We start from the raw sequence: 21,099 nt of genomic DNA on the forward strand, positions 1-21,099 counted from the left end.
CCTACAAGTCAATTGTGGAAAACCCAGCCTCTTTCCCATTATGTGATTACACTGTAAAGACGACCATTGCCAATTTCGACAGAAAACTAGTTGGCCACGCCCAGCTAACAGAAAACCTGACTAACCTGACTCAGTCAACTCGACTGTGCATGCATGTACGTATATAGACGTCTATGTGGTGGCTAACGGCCGCACTGATTATAGAAGATTGCATAGCACAGTTTGAATTTGTACAAGATGCACGATGTTGAACATAAATTACTACCTTGCAAACTATACTACTGAAATATTGGTGGTGCTGGCGGCGGTGGTGGTGTTTGGACTAACACTTATAGCTCTTCTTGCAATACTATGGATGCTCTGTAAATGTGGAGTCTATTACAGCATCCAAAGTCATGCAAACAGGTGAGTCTGTTTACAGTACATGTACAACTCAAGTTCTAAATTCAGAGGTGTATCCAGTGTTTATGGCAGAGCTAGAGACACACTGAGATGTAAACAAATGAATATTATTGGGGAGGGGGAGTACCAGGGAAACCCCCCATTCTAACTAACCCACATTATGCAGGGTACGGGTACGCTCTAAAGGATGTACATGTACATGCAATTGCAAGATCATGAAGGTGGAATGGAAAAACATTCCTCCCCTCAACTCCTATGTTGAGGCACCCAATGAAGCACTTGAAGTTGGAAGGTAAACGGTTACATACAACGATTATGCCTCGGTTGTGCATGCGTGTGCATAGCGATGGTGTGTGTGTATGTAGAGTGCTACAGCTGCTCAGAAGTGAATATAAAAGTTTTTATAGACTTCTAGTCACGTTTTCTTGGATTGTGGAATTGCTTCGTTCTCGAGATGGCTAGTTTTGCTTACTTTTGAGACTCCAAAATCTGTTTATACAACTTAGCTATTCTACTTAGTAGTAATAGCTCTGCAACTAGAACGCTAGCTATTGGTAGCTGTAAGAGTGAGAAAAAGAGCTGCTAAGCCACAATGTTACTCATTTAGCACGTGGACGTTTAGTTTCAGCTCCTTTTTCTTTCAGTGCGTTCGAGTAAGGGTATAGGATATTACGACGTCATTCATCATCATAATTCGTCACTTTTCACCACTTAAGAATGCAATGCTGACAATTGCAATGACTCATTGACACATAAGAAATATACACATTGTCTCTTCATTTTCTCTCTAAAAGAGCAACTTTGGGGTAGAAAAGTGGGTCTGTAATAGATGCAAATCGGCTCCTGTAATAATTATAGCCTCTCCAAGCAGCAGCTGATCAATATCTGCAAATCACAACACATATTCATTGTGTAAATATACTACTTCTAGCAATGCTTCACTTACTTTTCCGTAAAGAGGCTCCTGTGGCTAAAAAAACAAGCAACACTTGACAATAAACAAGTTAATTATTACAAGCACATGGCCATGCGCATGCGCAGAAGAAATAATCTGAGCTGAATCTAAATGTCCACTTGGAGTGGCCTTGCCATTAATAATTACGGACTTCGAACTTTCGGCATCCTTTAGCAATAATCAAGGTCAATCGTTTCCTACTCTTTTTCTGCTGTGTTCCCTGCATGTAATGTAAGAATTTATAGTCTGCTAGTATACTAGTACTGCATTTTTGTAGCTTCATTGCTATAAAGCTTTGGCGCCTCCACCCGCAGTGCTTTAGAGCATAAGTCTATATAATGTATACTTGATCATGCAGAGACTCTCCAGAGATCAAGGCCATTCGAATGGATTTGAACACATTGAAGGATGCAATTGAATTAGTTGGTCTACCTGAACTTACAATTAATCTCTATTCAAAGCAAGTAATTTCTTTTTACATTCAAAATAAAGTTATAGCAAAACAGATTGACAGTATTGAACTATTAACTGCAGTCATTCGAATCTTACAGATATGTTCCCATCAGCGTCAAAACTTTTACATGTTCATTAAAAGCTTAAGGCTGTTGGATGATGTAACTCAAACATTTTCATGCTTAGAAGCCCGATATTTCTCATTGATCCAAATGAAATTGATTGGAAAGGTGTCTATGGAGTGTGACAGAAAATTTTCAATTACGATATCAGTGATAGATAGCCGAGCTATGAAATGTCCAAGCAGAAATTACAATGAAGTAGATCTACTCTGGATTGCTTTACAACTTCGTGATTGGAGAAAAATTGTGGATGGTAACAAAAATATTGGCAAAATTGAAATCGAAATGCTTAATAAACATTCTACACAACCCATATATGAAGTGATTTCATCTAAGCTAGGGTTCTTAGAATTGAAAGTAAACTTGCCCAATGATTCGCCCACTGAGTACAATATTAGATTCAGCCTGAAAAAGCTGCATATATGGGGAAATGTCGTAAATGACTTTCAATGCGACTATGTTACTTTAACTATCAAAAATGTTCATAGAGTGGGTGTTGCCACAAAGAAAGACCAAAATGATACCATTGTTCGCGAGAGGGGATATTTTTTTATGGTCTATGAAAACGAATTGACAGGTGATAACTTTGATGAGACCTGTGAGCAATTTCGCAGATCCCTTCTCACTAACAATCATTGTGAAACACTCAGGCTAATCACTGAGATTATCCATGATGAGCTAAGGACACCTGCTGAGAAAGCTTTTTTCATGTGTTATCATGCAATTACACTATCTCATTGTGGTAAAGATCAAATCGCAAAAGTGCTCCTCTATGAAGCATGGAGTAAGGTGCAGAATGGAACCAAAAACAATGAACTACTTGCACAGGGAAGAATCCGCCGTATACTAGCTGGTATATATGACAGTGAAGGCAATGAAAGTGAAGCGCTGAATAACATACAGATTTGCAAACAGGCATTGGAAACTGCTCGTCCTTCATGTGAAAAAGCGTGTATTCTAATAAGGGAAGCTATCATACTAAAGAAATGCAATGTTAGCGCAGAGGCTGTTGCTCAGTTATTTGAAAGTGCACACAAATGTATCCTTCAGTGTACAGATACAAAGCGAAAAGTTCTTATGCTGCCAATGGCTTCAATTGAAAGAGCCTTATTTCTCCTGGAGTTAAAACAAGTGGAAGAGGCGAAGCAATGTTTAAAAGACTTTAATGACTGCCCTCGAATCAAAACAGGAAACAATATTTACCAACTAAAATTTCTTATTGCCCAGTCTGAGGTATTTAGGCTCTCGGGTGATTACACGAATGCCCAAAGATTTATACATGAATCAGAAACTCTGGTCGTATCTGGTGTGGTGAAAATCACTCAAATAGAAAAAGAAGAACTGAAAATTCATGAAAAGAAAACGATAATCGCTAAGAAACTGGAATAATAATACCTCAACCACTGTATACAATACAGCTATCGTATAGTGTTCAGTGTATTGCCCCAGGCCATCTGCATGTATACTGACTAACATTCCCAGCAGCAAACTGACTGTCACGGACTTATTAATTTATTAAGAACTGGTGGATACTTCTAGAATTTACTATAAAATTATAATGGTTTATTAAGTGTAAAGTTCAGTAATTTAGTGGTTTGTGATTGTATTGTTTTTGTAGTAAGATTGTGCAGGATGATTCTAGAATTTAGTATAAGGACTTGGAAAGACAATTCCAGAAGTTTCTTTCATTTTGTGTATAAAAGTAGGACTATAGAATTATCTGTATTGTTGTTGCTTGAAAAGTCATATCAATTGAATAAAGTCTATATAGATCCACGGGTACTTAGTGTAGTTCCCTCACTAACAGGCTAGAGAGGCTAGTCTGTTACACTGACTTATATAATTATGCAGTATATACTGCATGCACACTTCTATAATTAGGGTGAGCAAAGAGAGTATAATTAACTAACATTGCAAATTAAGATGTTGTCTTGTTTTGGAGCAATATAATGCCCGAGGGCATTATGTCATCCAGTGCAATATATGGCATGTTGCCCAGCCAGAGTGCAACATGCCATATATTGCAACATGCACTCTGGCTGGGCACTCTGGGCTGGGCAATAACTATTACTACTATGATTACATCATACCTTAGCAATTAATCGTGACGTAATCTAATAATATATAGATCTGGAACCAGCCATTCATTCAGTCCAGGCTTCAGTCTAGTTGGGCGGAGTCCAACCAACTCTTCGCTCATGGTGTATCAGTACACGTAGCAGTTTTGTTCCAACTGCAAGAAATTTGCAGCCCAATCAGATTGCTGCGTTCAAGTGGGAAACCTTACAGCTCAATTTAGCTGACAAGGCGAGCTGGGACAATCGACACTGTATTTCTCTGGAGAATGCAGAAACAGCTCCTGCTGGATATCTAGGCTACTAGAAAAGAAGCATAGTCTATCTTAGCATCTATGAATGAAGCTTGAACAGTAGTATCTTTGTATTAATTAGGGACTTGTCTTTGTTTTAAGTTTTGTTGTGCTACCAATCTAAGATTAGATCATTAGTTTGGACAAAACCTGTGTTATGTATGCCTTCTTTGGTCTTCGAAAAGCTTCTCCAGAAGCCTTGGGGTAGTCTTATAGCTGGCTGTACCTCTCTTTGTGCTAGATGTCTAACTATTATGAAAAAGTTTATTTCTGCCTGTACTAAATCTAGTATTACAGGTTACAGTATTCTTCTACTTTCTCTAAGAGTCTGAGGTCTTTCTTGAATTCCAAAACAACTATAGCTAGATCCAGGCAGCTAGAATAGCCATCCATTGATTTCTTTATATCGCACCCCTGAGCCATGCGGTTGTCAGCCACTTAAGATTAAACAATATTCATACTCTGTCTCAAGTCCAGTGGAACAAAACTGCTACATGTACTGATACCCAACCCAGAGCGGAGCGTTGGTTGGACTCCGCCCAACTAGCTTCAGTCCTGTTTGCAGAACTGTTTTGTTTACCTTTTGCATTAATTATAGATCTATACTTGTTCACTGGATCTGTGCTATAGGGTAAGTCCATAATAATAAGTTAGGGTAAGTCCATAATAATAAGTTATACATCTACCAATACTGGCAATAGCTATATAGACTTTTTTACCTATGGTGTAGATATATAATAGACTAGTAGACGACAAGCTAGGTAAAGCTTTTATAATTCCTAGATCTATACTATAGAATTGTAGCTATAGCTAAATCTAATTATACGACTATAAAATTTGAGTGCACCTTATTAATATTAAACTTATATATGACTCATTGACTGTGCTGTATCAATGTGACAATAGATCTAGATTCACTCTGAGGGACTTCACCAGGGGAACCCCCCTCTGCAAACAGCCAGCCAAGCAGAATGGGTGACGTGTAAGTAACAATGAATATTAGTGCATGTATATTAACCAGCACATGCAGGGGGTACTGTTTAATTATAATCATGCAGGGTTGTAACCGGAGGAGGTACTAGTTGGGTGTGGCCCGACCTTCCATTAGGACAGGAGGTCGGGTTGCAAGCTTATCTGAGATTTGCTCTGCTGCCAGCATAGTGGCGCCCTATCAGATTGTAGCATTTTTCACATGCTTGATTACACTTTCGTTTGCATATATATAGTTGTGAAACCGCATTAATTTCACTATGCTGTTGTTTAGCCCAAGTTGGTTAACACCCACTTGAGAGTAATAATATTCATAGCAGTGTTATACATACGACATCCGTGAGTCTTGAGCCCCATGCACATTCCATATACAGGGCCGTATAGACAGCGGGGGGCAGTTGAGCAGTTGCCCCCCTGGCATTCTAGATCTGCACATGCGCAATGCTTTATTGAGTGCATATAGTGCAGTCGTATATATAGGAAGCACGGGTGCTGGAGTACCAAGCTATACCTTTCCTTAGTTGCTCCATAAATAGCTCAGTGCATGCATGGTACCACAGCGAAGTTGCCATGCATGAATATAGCTAGGATATGAAAAAACAGTTGACCTTTTTTTGTACAAATTTCCAGCTGTATAATCTTGCCACCCCTGCTAACTGCGGCCCTTTAGTTACTATATAGTAGCACAGAATCAAATTCTCATATAAACCTATAATTTTCATGTTCACAAACATAACATGATAAATGAACTATAGACAATGAAGAAACTGTTCTAATACACAGAGTTAGTTGTTGGATGACATTTAAGGTGAGTTTAGAGACATAAATTCTGAGCCATTGTTCTTCTGTATCTAAAAAAATGGAGGCAAGTCAGGTTTTTGGACATTTCCTTGGATGTTATATCACTCAATGCATGATCGTGGAATAACATCCCCATGCGGCATGCATGCATGCCATGGCTGCATGTTCAATCTGTACTCGCATCATGCTGTTGCAGTATACTTGTACCTGCAGTTGTATATATACTATTGGGAATAGACTCTTTTTCACTTTCTCCATCTCTCCTGCATCATTTGTCAACTGAGGTGCAACTTCCTGAGGTGCAACTGCACACACTTGCTTGGATCGAGGTGGAGGCACTGCTATAGAATATAGAATATATAGTTTCATGCTTTGAGTCAGGTATATATATATACAGCAAGTGCAGAGAGTCTTGTCACTCTTTGGCCTTGTCCTGTTGCAGAAACAAATAACAGTATAGCCAGCTCCGCCTCCACTTTTACGTAGAGGGTGGGGTCTATGGGTTCAGTGTAAGTATTTTTTAGCTCACAGAAAAGAGCTTGTCTAGGCCTAGTTAGGCGTCTCGTTCCTTCCAAAGGTTAGTTTTTGATAAATTATAATTATAGTATCTATAAACTCGTTAATAAATATAGTCGGTATCTTTGGGCTTATAAATCCCATAGATCCCTCCTAAACAGTATCCAACTATTATGCTGTATTATATTATGTTCAATAGCACATCAAACAAAGTGATACTCACAGCAACTCTATATAGGCATCCCTCTTGAAGATTCTGGCTATAACCTAAATCAAACAGTGCACGAGTGAGACTCTTGGCAGCTAAAACAGCCCAGTGCTTGTGTTTGGCACGTAACACGCAATTGAACTTTGACCCGGCTGGGAATGTGAGTCTAAAACACTAGCTTCCTGTGACTCGCGGATGTCGCACCTCCTCTGGGTTGTAACTATAGTTATTTTCTGGAAGCTGACTGAACAGCCGATTTCTATATGCCTATTACAACCAGTATAGGTTGTTGTAATTAGATTGGCAGCTGTTATATCTCGCAGATAATGGCTGCTATGTCTGGAAACTGATTGCACAGCTAGATTTTATTCATATGCATGGCTGTAATATGATACACAGTGGAACCTCCATATATAACGGACACCTGGCGTAGGAACAGTTTATACAACAATGTGGTTGTGAAAACATTGTTTATAAGTGGAGTTGCTTCAACTCTTGATAATGATACACAATAGATCTGTAGATCAGATTGTACCTACTCTGAGAGGGACTTCACCAGGGGAACCCCCTAATAAACCACGCTTGCAACTAATAATTATATACACGCAGCTATAGTACAAACCACATGATAATGTCATACAACTCATTAAAATTCCACCGGAACAACATTACGACACGAGCAGAGCAGATCGATCTAGAGGAGGATTGCTTATGTTTTACATGTAAAACTGAGTTTACCCTCGCGTCCCTGGGTTTATACACCACCACTGGCTTGATCCTCTTCATATATATAATCACAACAGAAATCGGTTGAGCTATCGCGCTCCAGACAAACCAGCAATCCAGAGGAGGTACGACACGCGGTTAAGCTCACGTGGTTGCTATTTCTTGATTGAAGGCAAGAAATACAAAGAAGTCGTTAAAAATGCATTCCAATGACGACATTCAACTGGTGGCAAGTAAGCGCCATAAAGCGACAAGTTTAGAGCATAAAACTCAGTGAATTTGTTGTTGGCTATAGTAGCTAGAGTTTTACAAGTAGAGATTAGATTTGTTGTAAGAACCAAGGCTCAGATGTTGGCAGTGATCCTATCCTGAATGCAGGCACAAAATACTTATTAAACACTCTAAAACAAAATTACACTAAAAACAATAATATCTCAAAATCTAAGTGGTGGTTGAAACTGGTTGAAAAGCTATTTCACATCAGTATAAGCCCAGCAATCAACCATCCTGATCTTAGAAACGTCAAGTGTATTTCTTGAAAGATACACGCCAAACCAAATCAACTATCAAAGTACACAGTCTTGAATGATTTCATGCACAAGTTAATGAGATTCATAATCCTTTTGGCTGGTCATGTGACCGTGTCGTACCTCCTCTGCCAGCAACCTTTGACTTCATTGCATTCTTTAAAACCACAAAATATGAAAAATTAGCCTTCTGCATGTGGCTAGGGTTTAAATCTCGTTTGCTGCACTGGATAGTACACATGTAAGCTTTCCAAGCAGGCAAATAAACAACTGTGCAGTATATAGTACTGTTGTAAAAGTCGAGGAAGCAGTGATCCTGTACAGTTTTTCAGGCTTTTGTATTTGTATTCTTTGTATACAGCTCAGTTTGCTAGATCTAGTATTAATTTGTTTCTTCATACCCTTACGGTATAAATTTGTACAAATTGGTATTTTGGTGTAATTTTGTGCAATTCCATGCACATTAGTATAATTATGCGTAGACAATTCTTGTTCAACATGTACTCGATTGAAAGTTATACAAGTTATCTATCTTGAATTTTAGTCATAAACATAATTTATGTTTATGCTCGCATAATATAGTTCTAGGCCTTAACAGGCTAGCTATTATGCGTGGATCTAACATTATAGTTTGTTTATGGTGTAATAATTATTTTGTGTGTGCTCATTCTTATTTAAAAGTGTATACAATAAAGATGAACATCATAATTATTGCACGCAGAGATTCAGTAATGCATGATAATTATCGCCAATATCTACTAAATATATATAGGGTGAGTAAACAGAAAGGTGAAGGTAATCTGTCTGAGGAGCTCCTCCTTAAGGATCTAGAATCTGGTGATTTTGAACGAATAATGCTTGTTGTTCATGGAGACAGACTCGTTACACAGAGGCTTGGCCCTAAAGATTTCACTTGTTTACACTATGCATCCTACCATGGTAATGTAAAAATTGTTAAAATGATTATTGACCGTTGTGGTGAAGTAGCTCTGCACAGAGTTTTTGAAATGAACCCTTCTCCTATTGATATAGCTAGAGGAAGTGGGCACTCTGAACTGGCAAGCCTTCTTGCAGCAATGCATCCTCCTTTGCAAGATGTGGAGTCTCTTGAAGATGCAGCTATTACTAATACAATGGTGTTTAAAAAGACTGATCTGTTGTTACACGCTTGCCTTGTTGGTGACATAGAGCAAGTTAAATCTCTCTCGGAAGAAGCTCTTATTAGCACTGGGGATATGAGAGTACTTGGTTCGAGCCAGATACCTTTGCATGTAGCAGCCGAGAACGGACACCTTGAAATTGTTAAGTATCTTGTGCATGCAGCTAAATATAATTGTAGGGGTAAAGATCCATCCAAAAAGACTCCTCTACATTTCGCTGCATGCAATGGACATTTGAAAGTTGTTCAATTTCTTTCATCTGAAGATCCCTCGATGATTAATTTTAAAGATAAAGACGGGAACACATCTTTGCACTATGCATGTAGAGAAGGACAGTCTATTGTTGTTACTGAGCTAGCTGAAGTCCGAAAATGCAAAACGATGGTTGAGAATAACGATGGTTTCAGTTCGATTAGCATAGCACGCTTGAGTGGGCATCCTGAAATAGCAGACTTCCTTCAGTCGTTGGCAGACGATGACTCCATTGAAAGCAGTAGTGAACATGTCAGTGGTAGAGAAGATTCTGTTGAGCCATCTCTCCCAGGCTTGCTCTCTCACCTTCATGATTTTAACCGTCAGCTTCGTCAAGCAATGGCTGATGTTATTGGAGAAGAACGAGAGGAAGAACTTCACCGGCTAGCTGAACAGGCAGCTGAGCTAGCTGTGCAAGGTGGTACAAGTTTAGGAATGTTGCCTATCCATCAAGCATGTGCAGTAGGAAACTTAGATGAAGTCAAGTCCCTAGTGATTAATGAACAATGCAATGTTAATGTCCGAGATGATAAAAACCACACTCCACTTATTATCGCTGCTCACATGGGCAAAACAGATGTTGTTAAGTACTTAACATCTTTGAACAACTGTGACATTTCTCTTAAAGACAGCCATGGCCGCATGCCTATTCATCATGCAGCGCAAGGTGGTCATGGTGATGTGATAACTATTCTCTTGCAAGACGGAAAAGGTAGTTCTATGATTGAAGACAACGAAGGAACAGTGCCCCTTCAAATAGCTTCATTTAATGGTTTTCTCGATGTTGTTCAACTTCTTGCAGGCCAAAAAAATATCAATCCAGATCATGCTGATCACGATGGAAGAACATCCCTTCACTGCGCTGCTCAAGAGGGCCACCTCCCTGTCCTCAAGTTCCTTGTTGAAGAGTACAATTGCAATATAAACGGAAAAGATAAAACGAATGGTGTTACGGCATTACATCTTGCTGCATCTCGTGGCAATTATGAGATGGTGGATTATATTTGTTCCCACCCTGACTGTGATCGTGAGGCTAAAGATAATGCAGGTCGAACTCCACTCTTTCGAGCCTCACAGTATGGAATGACCCGCATCGTTAAACTCCTAGTAGAGAAATTTAAATGTGACTGCTCAACTAAAGATGCTAACAATGCGACTCCATTGCATCCAGCTGCAATAGGAGGACACCTCGAAATAGTTAAATTTTTATGTCTACAATTATCAGAGATTGAAGTTGAAGCGAAAGATTCCAGTGGCCGTACAGCCGTTCATTTTGCTTCACAAAGTGGCCAACTTGACATAATTACTTTTCTTGTGAGGGATAAAGGTTGCGATGGGTCGTTAAAAGATGTTGAGCATGGCGTAACACCTCTCCATCTTGCTGCCAACAATGGCAATATTCAGGTTGTTAAATTTCTGTGTGCATTAAGTGAAGTAGACCCAGGTCAGGCTGACAATCATGATCGCTCTCCACTTCATTATGCTGCTATTGGAGGCCACATTGCTGTTGTGAAGTACCTTGTTAATGAACAGCACTGTGCCACTAACTTACAAGACAAAAATGGCCTTACTCCCTCTACACTTGCTCGTGTCAGTGGGAATGTTGAACTAGTGAGCGTCATAGAAGCACAAGTACTGTCTACTTCTTACATAGTCACTGAGTCTCATGAAACAAAATGGCTTGAGCAAAATGACGACAAACATACAACAGAAGACACAGCTCGACTCTTTGCCATTTGTGGTGATCTTGAAAAACTGAGAAGCCTTGTTGACTCTGAAAGTAAAAACGTTCTTGAACAAAAAGGCTTTAATGGCGAATCCGTTCTACACAATGCTAGTTTTGCTGGCAAACTGGATGTAGTTAAATACCTTGTAAACGAGTGCGAGTGTGACGTTGGAGCAGGAGATAACGATGGTCATACACCCATTCACAACGCAGCCCATGAAGGCCATGATGAGGTCGTTGCCTTCCTTGCTTCTCAGATTATTGGTGGTGTGGACATTGGTGATAATAATGGTAGAGTTGCTCTTCATTATGCTGCTCAGAATGGACACTATAAGGCAGTAATTGTTCTAATGAGCACTTATCGAAGCAGTGGCTTGCTGATGGACAAGTGCCATGTCACTCCTCTTCATTTAGCAGCTAGTGGAGGACATACTAAAGTAGTGGAATTCATCCTTCAGAACGAGCAAGCTGACCCACGAATTGCCGATGATGATGGACGAACAGCTGTTCATTATGCTACACAAGAGGGGCACATAAAAGTAGTACAGTGTCTTGTAGCACAATATTTCTTTTCAAGTTTTCGAGCTGACAAATCAGGCATTACTCCACTGCATCTTGCCTGTGTTAAAGGAGACCTTCTCTTAGTGAAATATTTGTGCTCCCTACGATCTTTCCAGCCGAATGCTATTGACAACAATGGCCGTACCCCCTTACACTGTGCTTGCAATGGTGGCTATTTTGAGATAGTGAATTTTTTGACTAAAGAATCAGACACTGAGTTGGCAATTGAAGACAACAGGGGGATGACTCCGTTTGATTTAGCGTCCACTGTAGGAGCTTCACACATTTGTTCTCATCTCAGAAACTTAGGATGTGGTCCAAGTAAAAGTGCAAAGATTCAAAATGAAGCTGAAACAGAAAATCTGAAGATAAAACTTTTTGAACAGATGGCGGAAGCTTCTGGTAGTTTTCAACTCCATTCATTAGCACTAAGTGGGAACATTGCCAAATTTAAAGATGTTCTCACAACTTCAGATGTTGATCCAAACTCCAAAGGTCCAAACGGGGAAACAGCTCTACACTTGGCGAGCTACACTGGTCATACTGAAATAGTGGAACTGTTGGTAAGAGATGAGCGGGTACAAATCAACTTGAAGGACAACGATGAGGACACGCCACTTCATAATGCTGCTCACAATGGTCATCTAGAAGTAGTGAAAGTGTTAGCTTCACACAAAAATTGTGACACAAATGCAAGAGACAAGAATGAACGCACTCCACTTCACTACGCATCTCAGAATGGACACTACGATGTGGTTTCGTATCTCTCGACTGAGTTAAATTGTGATATAAATGCAAGAGACAAATCTGGCACACCTCCTATACAAGTTGCTGCTTTTGCTGGCCACACTAACATTGTTGAACTCCTATCACAGATTAGTGGCTGCGAGGTAGATGCCGTTGATGAACAAGGTCGTACTTCTCTGCACTGTGCATGTCAAGAAGGTCACTTTGAAATCATGCAGTATCTGATAATTGAATGCAAGGTTGATTACACCCTTCAAGAAAAATCGCACTCTGTTACTTCACTCCATCTAGCTGCAAGCAAAGGTCACCTTCGCATCGTTAAATTCCTTTGTACACTTGAACATATTGATGCTGACATAAAAGACAAGCACGACCGAACACCACTCTTTTATGCTTGCAAAGAAGGAAACCTGGAAGTTGTCAAGTATCTCACTACAGAGAAGAAATGCGATCTTACAACTACTGACAGTCTTGGTTTCAATTGTTATCAAGCAGCTGAAGTGAATCACCATCAAACTGTACTTGACTTTATCGTGCAACACAGCCCTTCCCTTGTTTCTAGTGACCTATCAACACAAGGCAAGCTGCTATCATTGCTCTCTGAGTTAAAAGGAGACGCTTCTAGCCTACTGATACTTAGTGCAGCTGCTGAAGGAGATATTGACTCTATAAAGCAGCACCTGCAAGGAAAGACTGAAAAAATTCGTGGTAGAAACGGAGAAACTCCACTTCATATTGCAGCTTCCATGGGGCATTTGTCTGTTGTGAAGTACTTAGTTGATGAATGTAAATATGATGTACTTGACAAGGATGAAAACAGTTGCACACCTATTCATTTGGCTTGTAACCAAGGACAGTTGGAAGTAATGCAGTATTTTGCATTAAGAGATGAATGTGACATGAATTTGAAAGACAAAAATGGCAGAACCCCTCTTCACCATGCAGCCCAAAATGGTAGTATGGCAATTATATCTTTTCTGTTAACTCTCAACACCACTAATCCATCTCTAGAAGATGATGAAGGAAATACTGCCTTTCTACTAGCTGCTTTTTGTGGATATTTAGATGTAATGAAAGTGCTGATCTCAGATGGCAACAGCAATCCGAAGCATTCAGATATTAATGGCCGATCTTCTCTCCACTGTGCCAGCCAGCAAGGACACTATAATATTGTTAAGTATCTAGTGTTGGAGCATAACATTGACCCAATGTTGAAAGAAAAACTAAATGGAGCAAATGCTTTGCATTTCGCAACTGGCAATGGCCATACAAATATTGTTAAATTTGTTTGCTCTCTCCCTAGTTGTGATGTGGATTGTACAGATAAGGAAGGCCGAACTCCGTTACACCGAGCAGCTCAGCAAGGACACACAGCAATTGTACAGCTGCTTGCTAATGACTTTCATGCCAACTGTGAAGCTTGTGACAATAAAGGAGTAACACCCCTACACATGGCTTCATATCAGGGGCAACTTGATGTTGTAAAGTTCTTCATCACACAAAAAAACTTGAATCCCTCTGCGTTCCGTGACCATAATGGACGTACAGCCCTCCACTGTGCTGCTCAACAGGGCCAAATTGACGTTATGAAATATCTTGTTGAGGAATGTACCATGAATTGCATGGACAAAGATCAGGCTCACGGTGTAACACCTATTCATTTGGCTGCCAACACTGGACACTTGGATATTGTCAAGTTTATCTGTTCTCAGCCAGAAACTAACGTTGATATCAAGGATACAATGCTTCGTACACCTCTCCACTATGCCTGCCAGGAGAAACAAACAAAAGTAGCTAAGTATCTAGTGTCTGAGCAAGGCAGCAATCCAAACCTCAAAGATAAACATGATACAACTCCTTATGAATTGTGTGCTGTAGTTGGAGCTCATGATATTTTGTTGTTCCTGAAATCTCATTTGAAAGAAGACCAGAATGATCTCGTCTTACCAGAAAAACTAAATAGTTTGGTGGATGCAGATGTAATACTAAGGATGCATGCAATCAATGGGAATTTAGAAATGGTTAAAGAGATTGTAGCCGCCAAAGGCATGCACATCGTGAGTGTACAAGGACTTCAAAAAGAGACACTCTTACATAACGCTTCTTTTGCTGGGAAGTTGAATGTTGTGAAATATCTTGTGCTTGAGTGCAAGAGTGATCTTAATGATACTGATGAAAGTGGACACATTCCCCTTCACAATGCTGCTCACGAGGGACATACGGACGTCATTGAATTCTTGGCATCACAGAATAGCTGCCATTCAAATGCAAGAGATAACAATGGCAGAACACCCCTCCACTTTGCTGCACAGAATGGGCACTATGATTCTGTTGTCATGCTAGTGAACGTTTTCGATCTAAAATTAATGCTAGGAGACGAAAAAGGCGTCACACCAATACAACTTGCAGCTGGAAATGGTCATACAAGAATTTTGAAATTCATGATCACCAAAGAAGGTGTCAATATGTCAGTGAAAGATCATAATGGAAGAACTCCTTTGCATTCTGCTTCTCAAGGGGGTCAGCTTGACACTGTCAAGTTCCTCATCCATGAATGCAATGCTGATCCAATGACTAAAGACACTGCCCACTCAGTAACATCACTGCATATAGCAGCTAATGGAGGTCACACGGAAATCGTAAAATTTTTCTGCTCTCTTGATAATTCCGATCCTAACGCTCAAGATCAGTACGAAAAAACCCCATTACACTATGCCTGCCAAGAAGGTCATTTGAACACCGTTAAGACACTTGTGAGTGAACTGTCTTGTGATCCTTTCAGAAGAGACCGTAATGGTGTGACACCTATTCAACTAGCTGATATTGCTTGTAAACCTGAAGTTGTGGCATATCTAAAATCTAAATTTCCATCAAAGGAAAGTGCAGAAGAAATTAGTTCGTCTAATGCAAATGATCATGGCTTGTTAGTCAACGTTCTAGCTTCCCGTGGCCACCTTCAAAGCCTAAAAGATGTTATGAAGCAAAGAGGTACACACTCTGTCAAGGGACCTAATGGAGAAACTGCTTTACACCTTGCTGCCTATGGTGGGTATCTGGATACTGTGAAGTATCTTGTTGATGAGTGTGGTTTCGATGTGAACGCATGTGATAATAATGGAAACACCCCAACTCACTGTGCCTCTCAAAGTAACTCACTGAGTGTTGTCAAGTACATGACTGGAAAGACTCAATGCAAAGCAGACATTCCCGACAGGAATGGTAGAATTCCTCTTCATATTGCATGCCAAGAGGGGAGAAAAGAAATTGCTGTTTGTTTGAATGATAAAGACAGAGCCTGCCGGAACCACCAGGACAATGATGGTACAACACCAGTACAGCTAGCTGCATATGCAGGCCACCTTACGATTGTCAAATATTTGGTGAATGAAGGAGATTGTGATCCTACCATTCGTGACAATGCTGGACGAACTAGTGTTCATTGTGCTAGTCAACAAGGCCACTTAGATGTTGTTAAGTTCCTAGTGGAGGAATGTGGAGCTGACCATCTTGTGGATGACTGTAAGAATCGAGTGACACCTATTCATTTAGCGGCTGGAAAAGGACATTTAGATATCGTTAGGTATCTCTGCACTCTACCAAACACAGACCCAGACGTCAAGGACAGTCGTGGGAGAACACCTGTTCAATATGCTTCACAAGAGAACCACCTCCCAGTCGTGAAATACCTTTACGAAGAAAAGAAATGTGATCCATCTCATAAAGATGAACAAGGAGTTTCATCTGTAGAATTAGCTCTCATTGCTGGATCTACAGAAGTATCTAGTTTCTACAGAGAGAACAATTTTCAAGCGTCTGAGACTGCCTCTAGGTTTACAGAACTTGCGTCACTACTAAGCAACACTGACACTAACGCTATCAAGGTACGCATGGCTGTTATTGAAGGAGATTTGGACAAGCTGAAACAGTTGTTGAGGAGTGATCCTAGAAAAACTGTCTCCAAAGGACTCCAAGGGGAAACCCTTTTGCATACTGCTGCTTTTGCTGGTAAATTAGCAATTGTCAAGTACCTTGTCACGGACTTTAATATTGATCTTAATACTCAAGATAATGATGGACACACAGCAATGCACAACGCTGCTCATGAAGGTTTCACAGAGATTGTAAGTTTTTTGGGTTCACAGCAAAATTGCTCTTCAAATGTTAAAGATCAAAATAGCCGAACTCCTCTCCATTATGCTGCTCAAAATGGTCATTTAAAGGTTGTTAAGGTGTTGCTTGAAGATCTCGATAGTGATAGTGATTGCGAAGACAAAACTGGAGTTACACCTGTGCAATTATCTGCAGAAGCAGGGCATTTCGAAATATTCAAGTACCTTGTCAAAGAAGCTAACGTCGATTTAACCCATGTTGACAATAACGGTCGCAATTGGCTACATTCTGCAAGCCAGCAAGGCAATGTTAGTATTGTTAAGTTCGGAATTTCAGAGTGCAATATGACCTGCTCTGTAGCAGATAAAGCATTTCATGCGACTCCCCTTCATCTAGCTGCTAGCAATGGACAAGTTGAAGTCGTAAAGTATCTATGTTCACAGCCAAGCTGTGACACTGAAGCCATTGATCAGTCTGGAAGAATTCCACTTCACTTTGCATGCCAAGAAGGTCACATTGAAGTGGTAAAGTTTTTAGTCACTGAGAAAAAGTCTAACCCAAATCTACGTGACGAAAATGGTATAACCCCCAGGCACTTAGCAACTCTCAAAGGTTTCACTAAAATTGTTGAGCTCTTAAGCTCTCACGTAGAAACCGATCACACCACTACAAATGACAGTGGAAAAACCACAGAAGGTGCTGGAGAGTCTTGGGTACATGCATCATTGTTAGAAAATCCTGACCGACTAGCTATTCGTATGGCAGCTGTTGCTGGAGACCTTGAAAAAGTGAAGAAAATTGTTGAAAAGAATGGTGTAGACATTCTCTCCACTAGTGGCCCTCAAGGAGAGACTGTTCTGCACAATGCTTCATTTGCTGGTCAACTGAGTGTAATTAGCTATCTTGTTGAGGAATGTCATTGTGATGTAAATAAAATGGATGAAGAAGGACACACCCCAGTACATAATGCTGCTCATGAAGGACATGTTGAGGTCCTTCAGTACTTCGTCAAACTGAATGATTGTAACTGCACTGTTAAAGACCACAATGGCCGTCTTCCAATCCACTATGCTGCTCAGAATGGCCACAAGATGGCTGTATGTGTACTTCTGAACGAAGGAAAATGTGGTTGCATGTGGAAAGATGATCATGGCTCCATTCCCATGCATCTTGCTGCTTACAATGGACATTTGGACATTGTAAAGCTGCTTGCCACTCAGAAAAATAGTGATCCCTCTTACCCAGATGAAAAAGGCCGAACCTCTCTGCACTGTGCTAGCCAGCAAGGACACACTGCAGTGGTTGATTTTCTTGTTCGTGATTGTCATGTTGACCCAATGCTCGCTGATACACAACAAGGTGTCACTGCTGTTCATCTCGCTGCTGATAATGGACACTTGAACATTATTAAGGTCTTTAGCAGTATTCCTGGTACATCTTTCAATGTAAAAGACAAGCATGGACGTTCTCCCTTGCATTATGCATGTCAAAATGGCCACACAGAAATTGTCAAGTATCTGGTCTTAGAACATAAGTGTGATCCTTCGTCAAAAGACTCAATAGGTGTATCACCTTTTGACTTGGCATTTGAAATTGACACAGTCGAGTTTCTCAGGAAACACACTCCTGGTGCCTCGAGCAGTAAACAAGAAGGTAAAAATAGGGCTGAGTTACTGTCTGCCCTAAAGAACAACAAGACAGATCTCTTTGCCCGTAAGCATGCAATAAGTGGAAACTTAGAAAAATTAAAGGAAACTCTTGCTCATGTCGAAAACAAGAAAGCGTTTATAGAGTCCAAGGGTCTCGATGGAGAAACACTTCTGCACAATGCTGCCTTTGCTGGAAATCTTGAAATAGTAGCTTATCTTGTGCTAGAGTGCAAGTGTGACATGAACATAACAGACTCTGATAAATACACTGCTCTGCATACTGCTGCACACAATGGACATATGGAGGTTGTCTCTTTCCTTACCTCTCAGCCCAAGTGTAACATGTCTCCAATAGACAAGCATCAACGCACTCCTCTTCACTATGCGGCGCAAAATGGCCACAAGAAAGTGACTGAGTGGCTAGTGGAGAAGCATCAGTGTGACTTAATGCAAGAAGACGAATCAAAAGTGACACCCTTCCAACTCTCTTGTGACGCTGGACATCTTGATATAGTAAAGTTTCTTTCCACACAGAGCAGTTGTGACGTGCATCACAAAGACAAGAATGGACGAACTGGTTTACATGGAGCCAGTCAAAATGGGCATACCAATGTTGTAAAATACATTGTGGAGAAACTTGGAGGTGACCCCATGCTGAGTGATTCAGCTCATGGAGTTAATTCTATTCATCTTGCTGCTTCAAGTGACAATCTGAACATTGTTAAATTTTTCCATTCGCTACCTAGTTGTGACCTAGCAATCCTCAGCTCTTCAAGTCAAAATGCTTTGCATATGAGCTGCCAAAATGGTAACTTGGCTATGGTACAGTTCATAGTAAACACAGCTCACATAGATGCTAGTGCGGGAGATAAAAATGAAGTTACTCCTCTACATTTTGCATCTTTTAATGGCCACACCAACTTGGTATCTTTCTTACTGGAGCAACCTGGAGTTGACCCGTCTTGTGCCGACATTAATGGAAGAACACCTCTCCATGTTGCTAGTCAACAAGGACACTTCGATATTGTCAAGCTTCTAGTTGATGAGTACTCTTGCAGCTGCACTCAAAAGGACAAAGGGACAGGGATCACTCCTATCCATCTAGCTGCTGCGAATGGCCAAGTTAACGTCATTCGCTTCTTTGCAACAAAAGAACCGAAGAAATTAGATATCAAGGCTGCCAATGGCCGAACTCCACTTCATTTTGCATGCCAAGAAGGACACCTTGATGTTGTCAAGGTGCTCTTTGTGCAGAATGGATGCAACCCAGACCTACCAAGTAAAGAGGGAATCACTCCGCGGAAGTTGGCTGAAGTCAACAACAAACGAAGGATTGTCAACCTCTTTAACGGGAATACCCAGGTACATATTTATTGTGTGCTTCTATTTTATTGTGGGTCCCATGTATTTCTCGATTTGTAACTAGATCTTATGTATCATCCAGAATCACAATTTTCCGTAATGCAATCTTTCATAAACCCCATTATGAAAGTTGCAATGTCATGCAGTCAGTAGATACTATGCATGGCAGTGTATAATATTGCTGCTATAATTATTTGTTTTTTGTATAATTATTATATAGCTCATATTATTATTATATATATTTACTGCATGCTTTATCTATTAATATGCACCAGCTATGTACTGCATATTTATATACTGCTCTGGCTTAGTAAATAAAGTCACACATGCATGGATACTGTAGGAGAATGAAGAGAATGACGATCATGATGATGAGGAAAGTGAAGGAAACAATACTTTACAAGAACTGATGCAACTGCAGTGAGTATACCGAATTATTGGCCTAAGTATATAATTATATGCATGTATATCCCACTTATACTTGTTACTAATCGTGTTCTTCCACTTTATTTCCTGCACATATATACTTTTACAGACAGGCCCTCATGGGTGAACACGGCTCTCTAAGGGAACAGCTTGCTGGGATGGGTGCGGGGAAGCCGGGTGCTAACTGTCCTATGCAATAAACAAGTACTGCATGTAGTTTTACGCTTTTACTTTAGGTTTTATATCGTAGATATGCAGGCGCACTTATGAATTGTTTTCTCTTATAATTATAATTATAGTCTGACTTTACTATATGTATTGTCACTTTTGTAGATTAGCTATAGCTAAGTATATTAGTGAGTGTTTATCTGTATATGTAAATCTATTATGCTATATGCATGGTTGTTGATTTTTGTGGCTGTATAATTTAAAAATTCTGACAAAATTTAATGCTCCAATTCCAAGCTTCAGATTCCTATATATAATCAAGAACTATAATGATAGCTATATTTTGGAGTTGTCAACGTTGCAGCAGTGCATGGTTCACCTGTACGGGAGTATGACTGCACTATAGTACTTGTATAATGTGTCACATGACATGCAGCATGTGCTAAATAATAAGTACGTAGCACAGATTACAAAATAGCTCAGCATTAGCCGGCTAGCAATTTAAGTTGTTCAGCAGTTATCTCAGAAGCATTTGTATTTCCCCCGACTTCTTTCCTTTCTTGCTCTTCCCATTATTTTCAACCAGCTCAGTATCTTAATCAGCTATGAATCTATCGCCACATATTCCTCTGCAAGGCCACGTCTATTAGTGCCACAAGAGATGGGCCACTTTCACAAATTCTTCTTCATCTTGTTAATGGTGGGAATAATAGGTATTTAGATAGTACTGTAACAGTTGCAATTGCCTTGTGGTCTATATATATATAATTATGTTATTTTGAGAATGCAGCAAGTACAGAACTGTATACGTGTACACACGTTTTGATTAACTAGCTAGTAGCAGACACTTCCCGAAGAATGGTGGTGTTG

At 40.1% G+C, this 21,099-nt stretch overlaps 2 protein-coding genes and 1 long non-coding RNA gene across 3 annotated transcripts; 2 read left to right on the plus strand and 1 right to left on the minus strand.

Annotated features, from left to right (window-relative positions):
- The first annotated feature begins 96 nt into the window (after window positions 1-96).
- LOC135347601 (uncharacterized) lies at window positions 97-3,678 on the plus strand. Its single transcript, XM_064545633.1, has 3 exons — window positions 97-405; window positions 569-694; window positions 1,716-3,678. The coding sequence occupies exons 1-3, from the start codon at window positions 245-247 to the stop codon at window positions 3,319-3,321; spliced, it is 1,893 nt and encodes a 630-aa protein (XP_064401703.1). The 5' UTR covers window positions 97-244; the 3' UTR covers window positions 3,322-3,678.
- A 1,093-nt stretch (window positions 3,679-4,771) lies between these two features.
- On the plus strand, window positions 4,772-20,514 carry LOC135347575 (uncharacterized). Its single transcript, XM_064545604.1, has 5 exons — window positions 4,772-4,931; window positions 5,207-5,282; window positions 8,841-19,635; window positions 19,979-20,055; window positions 20,171-20,514. The coding sequence occupies exons 2-5, from the start codon at window positions 5,272-5,274 to the stop codon at window positions 20,259-20,261; spliced, it is 10,974 nt and encodes a 3,657-aa protein (XP_064401674.1). The 5' UTR covers window positions 4,772-4,931; window positions 5,207-5,271; the 3' UTR covers window positions 20,262-20,514.
- Window positions 6,099-6,974, minus strand: LOC135347668 (uncharacterized). Its single transcript, XR_010398513.1, has 2 exons — window positions 6,831-6,974; window positions 6,099-6,432 (listed from the first exon to the last, which is right to left on the minus strand). It is a non-coding gene; the product is annotated as an uncharacterized LOC135347668 (long non-coding RNA).
- Window positions 20,515-21,099: the final 585 nt, after the last annotated feature.

Source organism: Halichondria panicea, chromosome 14 (assembly GCF_963675165.1).
Source record: "Halichondria panicea chromosome 14, odHalPani1.1, whole genome shotgun sequence".
NCBI classification, from domain to species: Eukaryota; Metazoa; Porifera; class Demospongiae; order Suberitida; family Halichondriidae; genus Halichondria; species Halichondria panicea.

Bases quoted from the DNA above. Each gene is read 5' to 3' on its own strand.
- LOC135347601 (XM_064545633.1), top strand. From the start codon at position 245: ATGTTGAACATAAATTACTACCTTGCAAACTATACTACTGAAATATTG. The intron at 406-568 runs GTGAGTCTGTTT...CACATTATGCAG, and splicing joins ATCCAAAGTCATGCAAACAG to GGTACGGGTACGCTCTAAAG. The intron at 695-1,715 runs GTAAACGGTTAC...TTGATCATGCAG, and splicing joins GAAGCACTTGAAGTTGGAAG to AGACTCTCCAGAGATCAAGG.
- LOC135347575 (XM_064545604.1), top strand. The intron at 19,636-19,978 runs GTACATATTTAT...TGGATACTGTAG, and splicing joins TCTTTAACGGGAATACCCAG to GAGAATGAAGAGAATGACGA. The intron at 20,056-20,170 runs GTGAGTATACCG...ATACTTTTACAG, and splicing joins CAAGAACTGATGCAACTGCA to ACAGGCCCTCATGGGTGAAC.